The sequence below is a fragment of the Poecilia formosa genome, unplaced genomic scaffold (genome assembly GCF_000485575.1).
Source record: "Poecilia formosa unplaced genomic scaffold, Poecilia_formosa-5.1.2 Scaffold63, whole genome shotgun sequence".
Lineage (NCBI taxonomy): Eukaryota > Metazoa > Chordata > Actinopteri > Cyprinodontiformes > Poeciliidae > Poecilia > Poecilia formosa.
Genome location: NW_006800002.1, coordinates 2,085,363 through 2,098,300, shown reverse-complemented (window position 1 = coordinate 2,098,300; position 12,938 = coordinate 2,085,363). Strand labels below are relative to the sequence as shown.

Below are 12,938 nucleotides of genomic sequence, written 5' to 3'. Positions count from 1 at the left end.
CAATGCTGTCACCTTAGGGAGAGAGCGATAAAGGAGAACAGGCTGTGCACCATGTGGGTCAGGACCTGAACCCAAAGGTCAATGTACGGGCCACACGTTTTCCAAGAACTCTGGGTTCCTTGACTGGTTTCAGCAGAACCAAGCTTTCGATAAAACATTGTTATATCCTAATCTGCATCTGTTATGTTAAAAATAGAAATAAAACAGTGCTGTTTTTTTTTTGTTTTTGTTTTTTTTTTTCAAAAATGGCTACAAAATTCCCAGTAGATATGTTTTTTTGTTTTTTCTGAATTAGTTTTGGCTCTTTTTGGCTCTTTGAATTGCAATGTTGCAGACCTCTGTTTTAGATGACAAACCATCTTGTTTTTTAGAGTAGGTTTCATCCAGATGTTTTTTGTGCTTTGCTGTAATAAAATGGGCTAATATGAATCAAATAAAAACCATCTACAAGTTGAAAGTCACTCAGCGTATTGTTTTGGTTTGATCAGAGGCCAAAATCTTTTACGTTTCATGAAAGTTGTATCTTGCAAAAAAAAAAAAAAAAGGATCAAAACCAAAATCAGCAGAAATAAGGTTCAATATAGAACATTTAGAAAACAAAATATAATATGTGCATATTAAACATGATACTCTGCAACTACTTTTAAAATAAATGTATACCATATTTCATCCAATCAACTGGTGTAGAAAGTTTTCTAATCATGAATGGAGTCATTCTGTGTTTTATTTAATGTCAGTACCAACACAGTGGAGGCTTTGATCAGACCCACAGTCCTGAATCAGTTGATTGAATAAGTACTACTACTTATCCAATCTACTTAGATCTTATAAGAGTGACAAGATGAAGGCCATTTTTAAAATAAAGCCCAAAGAAGTTGCTTCTGCAGTTTGACAGAAGGACGTTTGAGGGAGACAACAAACCTATGGAAGGAGGCGCTCTGATTAAATGATCAAAATTCAAGTATTTGGCCAAATTAGAAAACTAGCATAGAACTACACTTCAGTCTAAAGATTCCCTGCTGTGAAGCATAGTGGTGGCAGTGTCATGCAATAATAAACATTAAAAAATTCTTCTCAATTTTGAGCTTCATGGCAAAGGCTTCGAATTCTTACTGAAATGTGGTTTCTGGGTTTTCTCATTTTAATAAATTTGCAAAGCACCCAAAAACTTTTTCCCACATTGACATAATCATATGCATCTGTAAAATTTGGAGGAAAGAGATGTATTTAACACAATTTGTAGTAAGTCTGTAATACAAATTTCGGAAAAAGTGAAGCTTTAAATTCGTTGTGATATAGACTGCTACAGGAGATCTTTACCACAGCCATCATCATCAACAACAATAATAACAATAACAATCTTTATTGTCGTTAAAGAACCATGCAATAAGTTGCATGGTTTACTACGTACTAGAGGGTATTTAATGCTCTTATGGCTACCGGGTATAAAGTGTTCATCAGTCTGTTTGTTCTTGCTTTTATGCTCCTGTACCTGCAGCCAGATGGCAGCATTTGGAACAAATTGTGACTGGGGTGTGAGGAGTCTTTTAAAATATTCTTGACTTTCCTGAGTCAGAGGGACCTGTGGAGATCTTCAAAAGAAGGCAGAGAGCAGCCGATGGTCTTCTGGGCAGATTTTACAATTCTTTGGAGAATCTTCCTCTGTGTTGCTGTGCAGCTGGGGAACCACACACAGAGATAATAGCAGGTGATGGTTTCAATAGAACATCGAAAGAAGGACACCAGCAGTTTTTGAAAAACATTTTTTTTAAAAACAACTCTTTAATTAAATGAGTTAAGCAAATATGATTGAAATATGATTGAATATGATTTAAATAAAACAGTATTTTGTAGTTACATAAGGGTCATTAGGAGACTTTCTACTCCCAAATTTTTCCATGCGTGCACAAATGCATGGAAAAATTTTCCATGCATTCATGTTGGTTTCTTTGACACCACCTTCACATTTAAAAAAAAAAACAAAAACATAATAAAATAACACATCTCATGTGTCCATAAATATGACCTTTTAACATGAAAGGAAATAGGAGATACATTAGACATTCTCCGGCAACAAGAACAAGCATGGAGGATGACAAAGAAACAAGAATGCTGCTCAGGATTGTGTTATCTGTACTCCTGTGATGGAACGGTCAGTTCAGTGCACATTCATAAAACTGCCTCGGGGGAATATAACTCAAAAAATGTCAACATTTTGCAACAGTACACAGATTACGTGCTCTCATGATGTGACAATGATGCCTTTGTTGCTTCTCAGAAATGGTGAGTACATCGTTTTGCTCTTTGGACACCTCATTATTAAAAAAAAAAAAAAAAACTTTTATGGGAAAAAAAGGAATTAATAGTAGAGTTTTATATGTTTTTAGCCCCATATACAGGATTAACAGTCTTAGTAAAGTACATTTTGTACATGTATCGTTTCCTACTTTTGCATCGTTACAGATCATATTCCTGTTTCTTTATGGTTCGCTTTTGCAGGGTCACATTGAGCAAAAGGTATTGAATTTTTTACATTTGAAAAAACAATGGAGATTCAAACAACTATTGACTGTAGGTAGAGCTTGTTGTACTGTGAGTCATAGCTGAAAAAGATCTATTCAACACTTCAAGTAGCACCAGTAACATAGAAGAAGCTCTCGATTTCAAAACATTATATCAGGACACATGTGCTGCATTGTAAAGGTAAGCCAATCCTGAGAGTAGACCTAAAATTTGATCATCTGTGACCCTGATGTTTCCTTTTACCCAACCTCATCATTTGTTCTTAAGTGAATCGGGAGGGAGTATGTTTCCAGCACCTAAAGGTCTATGAAACTTTTGTAATCTACTTTCAGTGTGTATGATAAAAATAACAAATACTGTATTGCATACATTTTGTGTTATTTGGTTCATCGCATCTAGTGCTTTTTAAAATGATCAATCCAACATTAAAAGTGAACAGATGAACCTACACCTGAATTTTAAATAGTCCACTCCAAACCTAAAGTCAACTGAAAATCCATGTGAAAAACTCAAAAATGAATGTTCACCGTTTAACTTGATTGAGTTTGAGCTATTTAGGAAAGATGATTGGGCGTAGTTTTAGTCTCCAAGGTTGGTAGAGAGACATACACCAAAGGAAATGCAGCTGTTGTTCCATAAAGAAGTGGTTCTGTAAGATTCAGAATGCCACGCTTTGGTATTTTTATTTGTGAAAATAAGTGGAAAATGATGTAAGTTTTTCATTCCACTTAGTAATATGCACTACTTTGTTTTGGACGGTCACATAAAATCTTCATAAAATCCAATAAAGTTTGAGATTTTAACTTGGCAAATGTGCAAACACTCAAAGGGTGTGAATACGTTTGCGTGACATATTTTCAAACGTCAATTGAGCTAAAAACACTCTTCTATTTGGGTTTGTTTGTTAGTAGATTTTTGTTGCTTCTAAATTCTAAAAAAAGATATCCACACTGAGGCAAACATAATTTAAAAAGAAAAGTAATTGCACCCTTGTTGAATCAAAAGTTTACTGTTCCAAGAACAGAAAATTAAAAACAGAAAACAAAGCCACTGATATCAGTCTGGAAAAGGTCACACAAACATTTTCACACATAATACCATTATCCAATAATGCATTATTGTATATTATTATTCTTGGGAGTAGTTAACCTATCTAGATTACTCCAAAAGCCAATTGGCAACTCATCAGAAAGGTAACAAAAGAACCCAGAGTAAGATCTAAAGTGCTGCAGGGCTCACTTGCCTCTGTCAATCTAAGTCGTTCATGATTCTAAGATACCAACTGAGCAAAAATGGCAATCATCGGAGCGTTCCTAAGCCAAAACCACTGCAGACCAACAAGAACACAAAGACATACTGGCTCACATTTACCAAAAACATCTTGGTGATTCTCAGGACACGTCAACCCATAGACTAATGTGGAACTTCTTGTTTGATGAGCATCCGGTTACATAAGGAGTAAAACTAACTCAACATTTTGGAAACATAGCATTATACAGAAACACACTCATGTTCATAGCAGTGGGACAGTTTGGGGTTGCTTTGGTGCTTCATAGAGTGAAACCAGAGGTAGATAAACCACCGGAAAGTTCAGAAAAATTGTTAGAGACGCAAAGAAAAACTCCACAAATAACTTCATCTGAAAAACAGCCACACTTCTCTGAAAATAGAGAAGTTTCTTGAGAGATAAGAAGGCACTTGAAGAAAAATAGACTGCAAGATTGAGTCACCAGAAGAAAGATATTACTTTAAAAGTGCCACAAAATATTCTGCTTACAGTTCACCAGGAAGCACAGAGACAAGCATAAACATTTCTGGAACAAACATGCAGGTCATTCAAGGCAGCCCAGGAATTTACAGGAACCACAGGCTTTTTGCCAAGAAGAACAGACAACTTAACCATCAGAGAAAATAAAGAGCCTCATCCACATCTACCACAAGACTCCATGCTGATGTTCGGGGGACAATACACAATATTAAGGACTGGGGTATGTGAAGTTTTGATCAGGGTTTGGAAAGTTTCTGGTGTCAACATGATTTAAAATGAATAAGCACAGATTATAGACAATAAATGGCGTCACCAAATAACAATGTGTAGAAGAATGTTTTTGTGTTATCATCCATGTTCTCGGAAAAATGGCCAAAACAAAAAATCTGAATTGTGTCAAGGTTTGTATATTTATGAGCACAACTGTATCATACAATCCTTTCTCTGTTTTTCTATCACTTTGTAATTTATATTTATCGCTCCACCTTTTGCTTCCGAATTAATTGCGTGTTATATATTCAATCATTTCCTTTTTTTTTATTCTAGTAACAGGTTTGCTGATCACTATTTTCAACAGTTCATTTTTTATCTATACGATCCCCAAGCAGGATGTTCATCTATCCATTAAGTGAAGGTCTTTGACCTTTGAAATTACCTTGTTCTGCCCCCATGTGGTCAGATAGCTGGAGGCCATATGTACAGTAAACAATTTTTGTTTACTGATTCATAACTACTCTTCCTGTTGCTCTTCTGCAGGCACCTGCTATCACCTACTTAACCTACAAAATAAAGAATATGTTCCTGTTTTAATAAATATGTTCATTTCTGAAGGTGTTCCTCTTGTTTTTCATGTTTCAAATGAATTTCCTTTAGTATTTAAGTATTGTTTGGCATAAATATAACTTTTTCTTCTTGTGTATAATAAATGAGCTTCCACAGTTGGTATATCACATTAAATCCCATTACAGTACAGAAGTTTTTAGATGTAGCTTGCAGATGTAGTTGGACAAAAAGTGCAACACTACAAACTGGATAATAAATAATTTTTCTACCCATTGCAAATAGAATCTAAAAACGTTCAGGTTTTGTGTTAAAAAAATTGCACACCGAGGAAAACATAATACTCTGAAACGTAGGTGGATGAACAAGAAGTCTGTGGCTGCTACTGGATCTTTCCTTTTTCAGTATTGCTAGTCATTACTAGAAACCTCCATTATTCGAAACACATTTCTTCCTTGTAGCATTTGGTGTGTAAACCTCTCTAATTGGTCGTTTTTTTAGGAGGTGGGAAGTATGACGGCAGATGATTGGCTAGCTTCCTCCTGTGTTCTAGAGAATTCCGCGTGCCAGTGTTTATGAGGAGGCGCGGCCCCTGCAGCAGCAGCAAGCACACGCGCAGAGAAGCAGATCACCAAGACAACCGGAGAAATCACAACTGTCCTCATCCAGGTTTACTGAACGGAGAAGTTCATCAAGAGTATCGGTTACAACCGCTGTAATTCGAGAAGAACCAAGTCTGCTGATTCAACGAAGGTATTTGACGTTTTACTAGTCTTATTAATTTGTTTATTTGTATATTTTTTAAGTAGTGAGGAAGAACAAACAAACCGTGAAATAGTAGATTTTGAGGCTTTAACGTTCGAGCAACGTTTCAAACTAACGACTGTTTGACATGTTTTACAGTTTTACTGTTCCCCATTCTTACATTGCCATTTGTTGTGTTACAATGGTCCAACTATACTTTTTGGACATAATTAAAGTCACCCAGCAACATGTCAGAAATGATCTTGTTGCATTTTATCTGTACTTATTGTTATTCACATCGGTTAACTCAACAGTTTTTGGGCCCTTGAACTCCACTTCCATACGCTTTTCTTTAATATTCTTTAACGTCTTAAATTAAGGGGAAAATTCCAGAAAGTTCCTAGCACTCTTTAAGGATACACCGCCCCAGCTCTCACTTAACCTGCTTCGGATAATTTGGGGTGCAAAAGCATGCAGATTTTTAAGGTAGCATTAGGCTACCCCTTGCTGTCAAACCGAATTATAACCTGGATAAGCTGGATCAACATCAGGTTTTAAATGGTAAAATCTTTGTATAAATGCTCTATTCCAGATTTTTGTCTGCTCAAGCAAACGAGATGCTCAATCTTTATATTTAAAGTTCTGAATCAAGTAATGATAATCAAATCCCTTTTAATTCGATTTATTTACCTAAAAGTAAATGGAATTGTTTGTGTTTTGATGCTAAGATGCTTAGGTTTTTGACAGTGAAATTTACTGAGGATTCAGATTTTCTAAGAAACATTAACTTGTATGAGAGCACCTTTATTTTTAATGCCTTAACAAATAATGCTCTTTCTTTACAGACAAGAAAACTCAAGCTGAACACAAGCAGCATGGCAACAGCAGAGCTACTGAAACAAATGGCACAGATACAGTTAATCTCATTGCAGCCTGATGTAGAAAAAAATTGAGGTTGTAGCTCATTCATAGCCTGACATTTTATAATTCATGTTCCCATTTATAGCAAACTGTTTAGGGCTTTGCTACAATCTGGTCATTAGGTCTATTTTAAGTTCTGGAAATCCCTTCATTAGGTTGTCTGTAAGTTAAATCAGCTTCTAATAAATCAGGAGCGAGACTACTCCACTCAACTCTTGAAACAGGTTGATATTTAACTTTATATGTGTTCAGTCTACGACCCAAACACTTAAAATATTCTTGGTTATTTGTAGTGATCATGTAGTGAAGTTACAGCTTGCTTTCCATTATATTATTATTCTTGGTGTTCTGGGTCTGACTTAAACCCATGAAGTCTGTAGAAAACCTTTTTTCTTTTGTCAGTTAGGATGTAGTGAACATTGTTCCTAGAAGAGATCCGTGTTGTCACAATAAAGTCCTGTTGTTAGGCCTCTGACTGACTAATAGCCTTTTAACAGGTGCTCTAGATTTTTCCCCTTCCCTCATGAATGATGTGCTCAGAGTCTGTTAATAGCTTTGTTGCTCCGTACACTTCATCACAACTCTTCACAGGGACTTAAAGAGATCCGGGGTCATCTGTGACATGCTGATTGGTGCTTTACTGTCTGTTTAATGATTAATAACTACTCTTCCTCTTTTAGAGACCATGTCCAAGGGACCAGCTGTAGGCATTGACCTGGGCACTACCTACTCTTGTGTGGGAGTGTTTCAGCACGGGAAAGTTGAGATCATTGCTAATGACCAGGGAAACCGGACCACGCCCAGTTATGTGGCCTTTACTGACACAGAGAGGCTGATTGGAGATGCAGCCAAGAACCAGGTGGCCCTCAATCCCAACAACACCGTTTTTGGTACGACTTTTGCTTGTTTTTAAAGAGAAAATAAAAAAGTATGAATACTGACCTGATTAGGGAGGTAGTAACAAAGCTCACTGACAGTTTCTCTGCTGTTTCCTCAGATGCAAAGCGGCTTATTGGGCGTCGTTTTGACGATAGCGTTGTCCAATCAGACATGAAACACTGGCCCTTCACCATCATCAATGATAGCTCGAGGCCCAAAGTGAAAGTGGAGTACAAAGGGGAGACGAAGACCTTCTACCCGGAGGAGATCTCCTCCATGGTGCTGCTGAAGATGAAGGAGATTGCTGAGGCATACCTTGGCAAGGTACACAAGTCTACTCAAACTTTTAGTATGCCGCTGTACAACTTTTGGCATATATTCATCATTTGCAAAGTGTTTGAGATGCATTTTGTATTGCAAAGGGAGGAACCTTGTATGTTTTGAGTCAGAATGCTTCCTTAGTATCTCCAAGACAAAAATGATGCTGTAAAAATATGACAATATTCATCTTAAGAATTTTACCTGATAAAAATGTGTTTGTACACCTGTTTGAATTTATACAAACAGTTCAGTTTAAAACTTCAATAAAGAACAAATTGATTTACAAAATATCTCGTTAAAATATGAAAATATATTCTCTGCTTTTTTTTTATTTATTTTTTTTTATTTTTGCTTTTGTTTTTTTGGTTCAGACTATAACAAATGCCGTGGTGACTGTACCTGCCTACTTCAATGACTCTCAGCGCCAGGCCACCAAAGATGCTGGGACCATTTCTGGGCTCAATGTTCTGCGTATCATTAACGAGCCAACAGCTGCTGCCATTGCTTACGGTTTGGACAAAAAGGTAAAAAGAAAAAAAAAACAATTCTAAGCACTTCTTTGCAATTCACAGACAAATTCTTCCTTTGACTTTTGAATTTTTTTTCCCCTTAAGGGATTTAGATATAATTGAAATTGTTGCTTTTGTAAACAGAAGAGGAAAATTGAGTCCCAATTATAGTCGTTCATCCTATGTTTTAAAGCTGCAGTAGGTAACTTTTATAAAAAAAAAAAAAGGTTGTTATTACACATTTGCTAAAACTGTCACTTTGTACTGACAGAATAATATGAGACAGATAATCTGTGAGAAAGATCAAGCTTTTCTGGCTCCCCCCAGTGGTCCTATTACCATCTGCAGAAATGCATTGCTCCTGATCAGCAGCAACCAGTCAGATTGAGTAGGAAAGGTCTAGGCACTGTGAATCATGCTCATGTGCGTGCTGCTCACACACGTCTCCCACACAGTGCATGTCAAGATTGCTGTGGCAATTGTGGAGAAACAACCTGACATTACAGGCGTCTGTATGTTATTTTTAGGACTTAATATTTTTGTGCCTTTGTGATGAAAAGCACTTTGAACTGCCTTGTTGCTGAAACGTGCTACACAAATAAACTTGATTGACTGATTAACATGACAGGAAAACTGTCCTAGGCTCCACCGTGTTGAAGGGGACGGTAAGGTGTGATGGTTAAAAATGTCAGGTTAACTCCACGGTTTTCTCAGGACTTCCTAGTTCAGCTTTAAAGCTCTCTGCTTAATTTTTTAAAATTTCTCTTTCATTTTCATTTAATGCATCAAAACACTTTGATGCACCTTTCTGAGTTTAGTAAACATCAAAAGTTTCAAACAGATGCATTGATACGTACATGGGGATGATCTTGTAATCCCCTTTTTTTTTCCTGGATTCAAAACTACCAACAGTTTCAAAAGTTGATAAAGTGGTTCAGACATTAGAACAACAGATAAAAATGCCTCTTTTCATTTCAGGTCGGATGCGAGAAGAACGTCCTCATCTTCGACCTGGGCGGCGGCACTTTCGACGTCTCCATCTTGACCATTGAGGACGGCATCTTCGAGGTGAAGGCCACGGCGGGCGACACCCACCTGGGCGGTGAGGACTTCGACAACCGCATGGTGAACCATTTCATCTCCGAGTTCAAGCGCAAGTACAAGAAGGACATCAGCGACAACAAGAGGGCAGTGCGTCGCCTGCGCACGGCCTGCGAGCGGGCCAAGCGCACGCTGTCTTCCAGCACGCAGGCCAGCATCGAGATCGACTCCCTGTACGAGGGCATCGACTTCTACACGTCCATCACCAGGGCGCGCTTCGAGGAGCTGAACGCGGACCTGTTCCGCGGAACGCTGGAGCCCGTGGAGAAGTCTCTCCGAGACGCCAAGATGGACAAGGCTCAGATCCACGAGATCGTCTTGGTGGGAGGCTCGACCCGCATCCCAAAGATCCAGAAGCTCCTGCAGGACTTCTTTAATGGGAAGGAACTCAACAAGAGCATCAACCCTGACGAGGCGGTGGCGTACGGTGCAGGTATGCTCACTATACACCTTTTAAATGACGCCGTAATTTCAAGACGAAGACTCTAAATGTTTGTTTCGCAGCTGTCCAGGCGGCCATCTTGTGCGGAGACAAATCTGAGAATGTTCAGGACCTGCTTCTGTTGGACGTCACGCCCTTGTCTCTGGGCATCGAGACAGCAGGCGGAGTCATGACCGTGCTGATCAAGAGGAACACCACCATCCCCACCAAACAGACCCAGACCTTCACAACTTACTCCGACAACCAGCCCGGCGTGCTCATTCAGGCAAGGCAGCCGTCTATTTACGGTCGTCTTCCAAAAGATGAAATGAGTTCCAGTTGAGTTGACCTTAGCTGTCGTCTTCATAGGTGTTTGAGGGCGAAAGGGCCATGACCAAAGATAACAATCTCCTCGGGAAATTTGAGCTGACGGGAATACCGCCAGCTCCTCGCGGGGTCCCTCAGATTGAGGTGACGTTCGATATCGACGCTAACGGCATCATGAACGTCTCCGCCGTCGACAAGAGCACTGGGAAGGAGAACAAAATCACCATCACAAATGACAAAGGTAGCAAAACTCTTTTGAATTTATTGAAAAGCTAAACCCCGGCCGTCAGTTTTTATCGTAGCTTTTCATCATAACCCATTTTGCTTCTCCCTTCCTTGCTCTCCAAGGTCGCTTGAGCAAAGAGGATATCGAGCGCATGGTTCACGAAGCGGAGACGTACAGGGCCGAAGACGACTTGCAGCGAGAAAAGGTGGTGGCCAAGAACAGCCTGGAGTCCTACACCTTCAACATTAGGTCCACCATAGAGGACGAGAAGCTGAAGGACAAGATCAGCGAGTCGGACAAGAAGAAGATCCTGGACAAATGCAATGAGGTCATCAGCTGGCTCGACAAAAATCAGGTTCGAGTTTGAGAGAAGTAGTTTCAATAGTTTTGTAAGACATATAGATTGAAGAGGCATTAACTCTGTTTTCATTGTGAAATGAGCTACTTCTCACTCATTGATTGTATACAGGTCATAGCATTTCTGCATGAAGATTCCTGCAGGCTGGTACTGCTACTAGATGCTCTTGTATTTGCGGATCTCACATGACATTTTGAGACAGCTTTGAGTTGGGCTGCAGAGCTCATAAGTTCACAATCAATTAATCGCTGGACAAATTCAAATGAACACCATAATTTCCATTTGGACATGGATTGTTAGAGATGTTCCCCTTTTGTATTGCTGAAAAGCTGCCATTTTGAGAAACTCTGTAAACATTCAACACCCATTACAAAGTAGGTAGCTTGCACTACCTGCCACTTTTACCTGTTTTCCCTGTCTAAGCTGAATGATTATTGAGTTAAGTGTTCTTCAGAAATGACTTTTTTTTTATCTTTGAATGGATATTCTTGGATTAATATGTCATTATTATTGTTAAAGTAGTTGAAAATGGTCTCAACATGGTAATAGAATATCTGGGGCAATTTATCGTCCATTAAAATTTGTTATTGTAACAGCCTTAAGTGTTCAACTAAATTTATGTCTGCTAATAAGAGGCATAAAGCTGCAGTGGGACTCTGTTTACTGGATCAATATCCAATTGGCCAACTGATCACCGTGAAAAACCATTTTCTGGTCACAGCCCCACTGGAATATTTCTCCACCCTACTTTCAAGTCTATTTTTAATCAATATTGATTAAAAATAGAAGGTTTATTCTCTTCCGGTTCCTTGCTGCAAAACAACCCGACGCAGATCCTCCGTGTTCTCAGACTTGTTCTCATCCGTCCGTATATGTCAATATGTTTTTCTGCTGGTGATTATACCTATTGTCGTGTTGTAAAAAAAAAAAATCAATCCAAATATGGTTCCCATTTTCTGTTATTCAATAATCTAAAACAGCAAAGATGGAGTTTGTTGGTCATTATCTCTGTCTGTCGACATAGCAACGTCCATGTGGTAACGGGCCAGCTGTGCACACAAATTAATAAATTGTTTAGAGTGGGTGAAAATGATTCTCTGCAGTTTTGTACATGCATCTGTTGAATTTTATGTTGCATTTTTCCCACAGTATAAAGAAAAACCCAAATTATTTTAGGAAAAGGTTTAATTTAAGAATTACTGAATTGAAAATATCCTGGCACTTCTCAGCTTTATTTCACCCAGAAAATGGTAGAAAATTATATTTAACATTGTTTGTTTGTTTCTTTGTTGTTTTTTTTAGACTGCAGAGAAAGAGGAGTTTGAGCACCAGCAGAAGGAGCTTGAGAAGTTGTGCAACCCGATTATGACCAAGCTGTACCAGAGTGAAGGACAGATGCCAGGAGCTGGTGCGACCCGAACAGGAGGGGGCTCAGGCCCCACCATAGAGGAGGTCGACTAAGCTGCACTGCAGCCTCAACAGATGTTCTTTCTTTATGTTCAATGTCACAGATGGCCTTATTCATATTTCAAATGCATGTTCTGAAGAGTAAACAAATAATTACTGTCCACTGGACATTGTTTTTTTTTTTTAACTCTCTGTGAGTTTCTTAGTTAAAATGGTTAATGTTTATGTTGCCTTATCAATGTATTTCTGTTGCTTACTTTTGAGATGGAGTTGTATCTGTTGCATAGTTCTTCACCAAAAGAAGAATAAATAAATAATAAATAACTTTGGACTCAGTTTACTTCTTGCAAGTCTTCTGGTCTCTTTAAAATGTCCAACTTTCTAGTATTTCAATAACTATAACTGGAAATTCTGTGATGTAACTTTAAACGTTGGTCTATTATGTTTCCTTTGAAACAAGTTAAAAGGAACAAAAACAACCAAGAGTTTACACTCGCTATTTCTACAAATCAAAATGGCTCCATATTTTGATGTTACCGCGATAGTGCTAAGAGGTGCTAATTTCAAAGAGGCTAAATCATTATGACTTAACTGTAAAAAGGCTCAATGAGTTTCAACACTTAAGTAGAAACTGCACTAAAAAAATGCATCTT

General features: G+C 38.3%; 1 protein-coding gene across 1 annotated transcript; it reads left to right on the top strand.

The window, feature by feature from the left end:
- Positions 1-5,666: 5,666 nt before the first annotated feature.
- On the top strand, positions 5,667-12,616 carry LOC103139658 (heat shock cognate 71 kDa protein-like). Its single transcript, XM_007554404.2, has 9 exons — positions 5,667-5,824; positions 7,417-7,626; positions 7,734-7,939; positions 8,308-8,460; positions 9,424-9,979; positions 10,051-10,253; positions 10,337-10,535; positions 10,643-10,875; positions 12,181-12,616. The coding sequence occupies exons 2-9, from the start codon at positions 7,422-7,424 to the stop codon at positions 12,337-12,339; spliced, it is 1,914 nt and encodes a 637-aa protein (XP_007554466.1). The 5' UTR covers positions 5,667-5,824; positions 7,417-7,421; the 3' UTR covers positions 12,340-12,616.
- The last annotated feature ends 322 nt before the right edge of the window (positions 12,617-12,938 follow it).

Excerpts from the sequence above, each read along its gene's own strand:
- LOC103139658 (XM_007554404.2), top strand. The coding sequence starts at position 7,422 with ATGTCCAAGGGACCAGCTGTAGGCATTGACCTGGGCACTACCTACTCT. Across the intron at positions 8,461-9,423 it reads CTTACGGTTTGGACAAAAAG|GTCGGATGCGAGAAGAACGT; the intron begins GTAAAAAGAAAA and ends TTTTCATTTCAG. Across the intron at positions 9,980-10,050 it reads GGCGGTGGCGTACGGTGCAG|CTGTCCAGGCGGCCATCTTG; the intron begins GTATGCTCACTA and ends TTTGTTTCGCAG.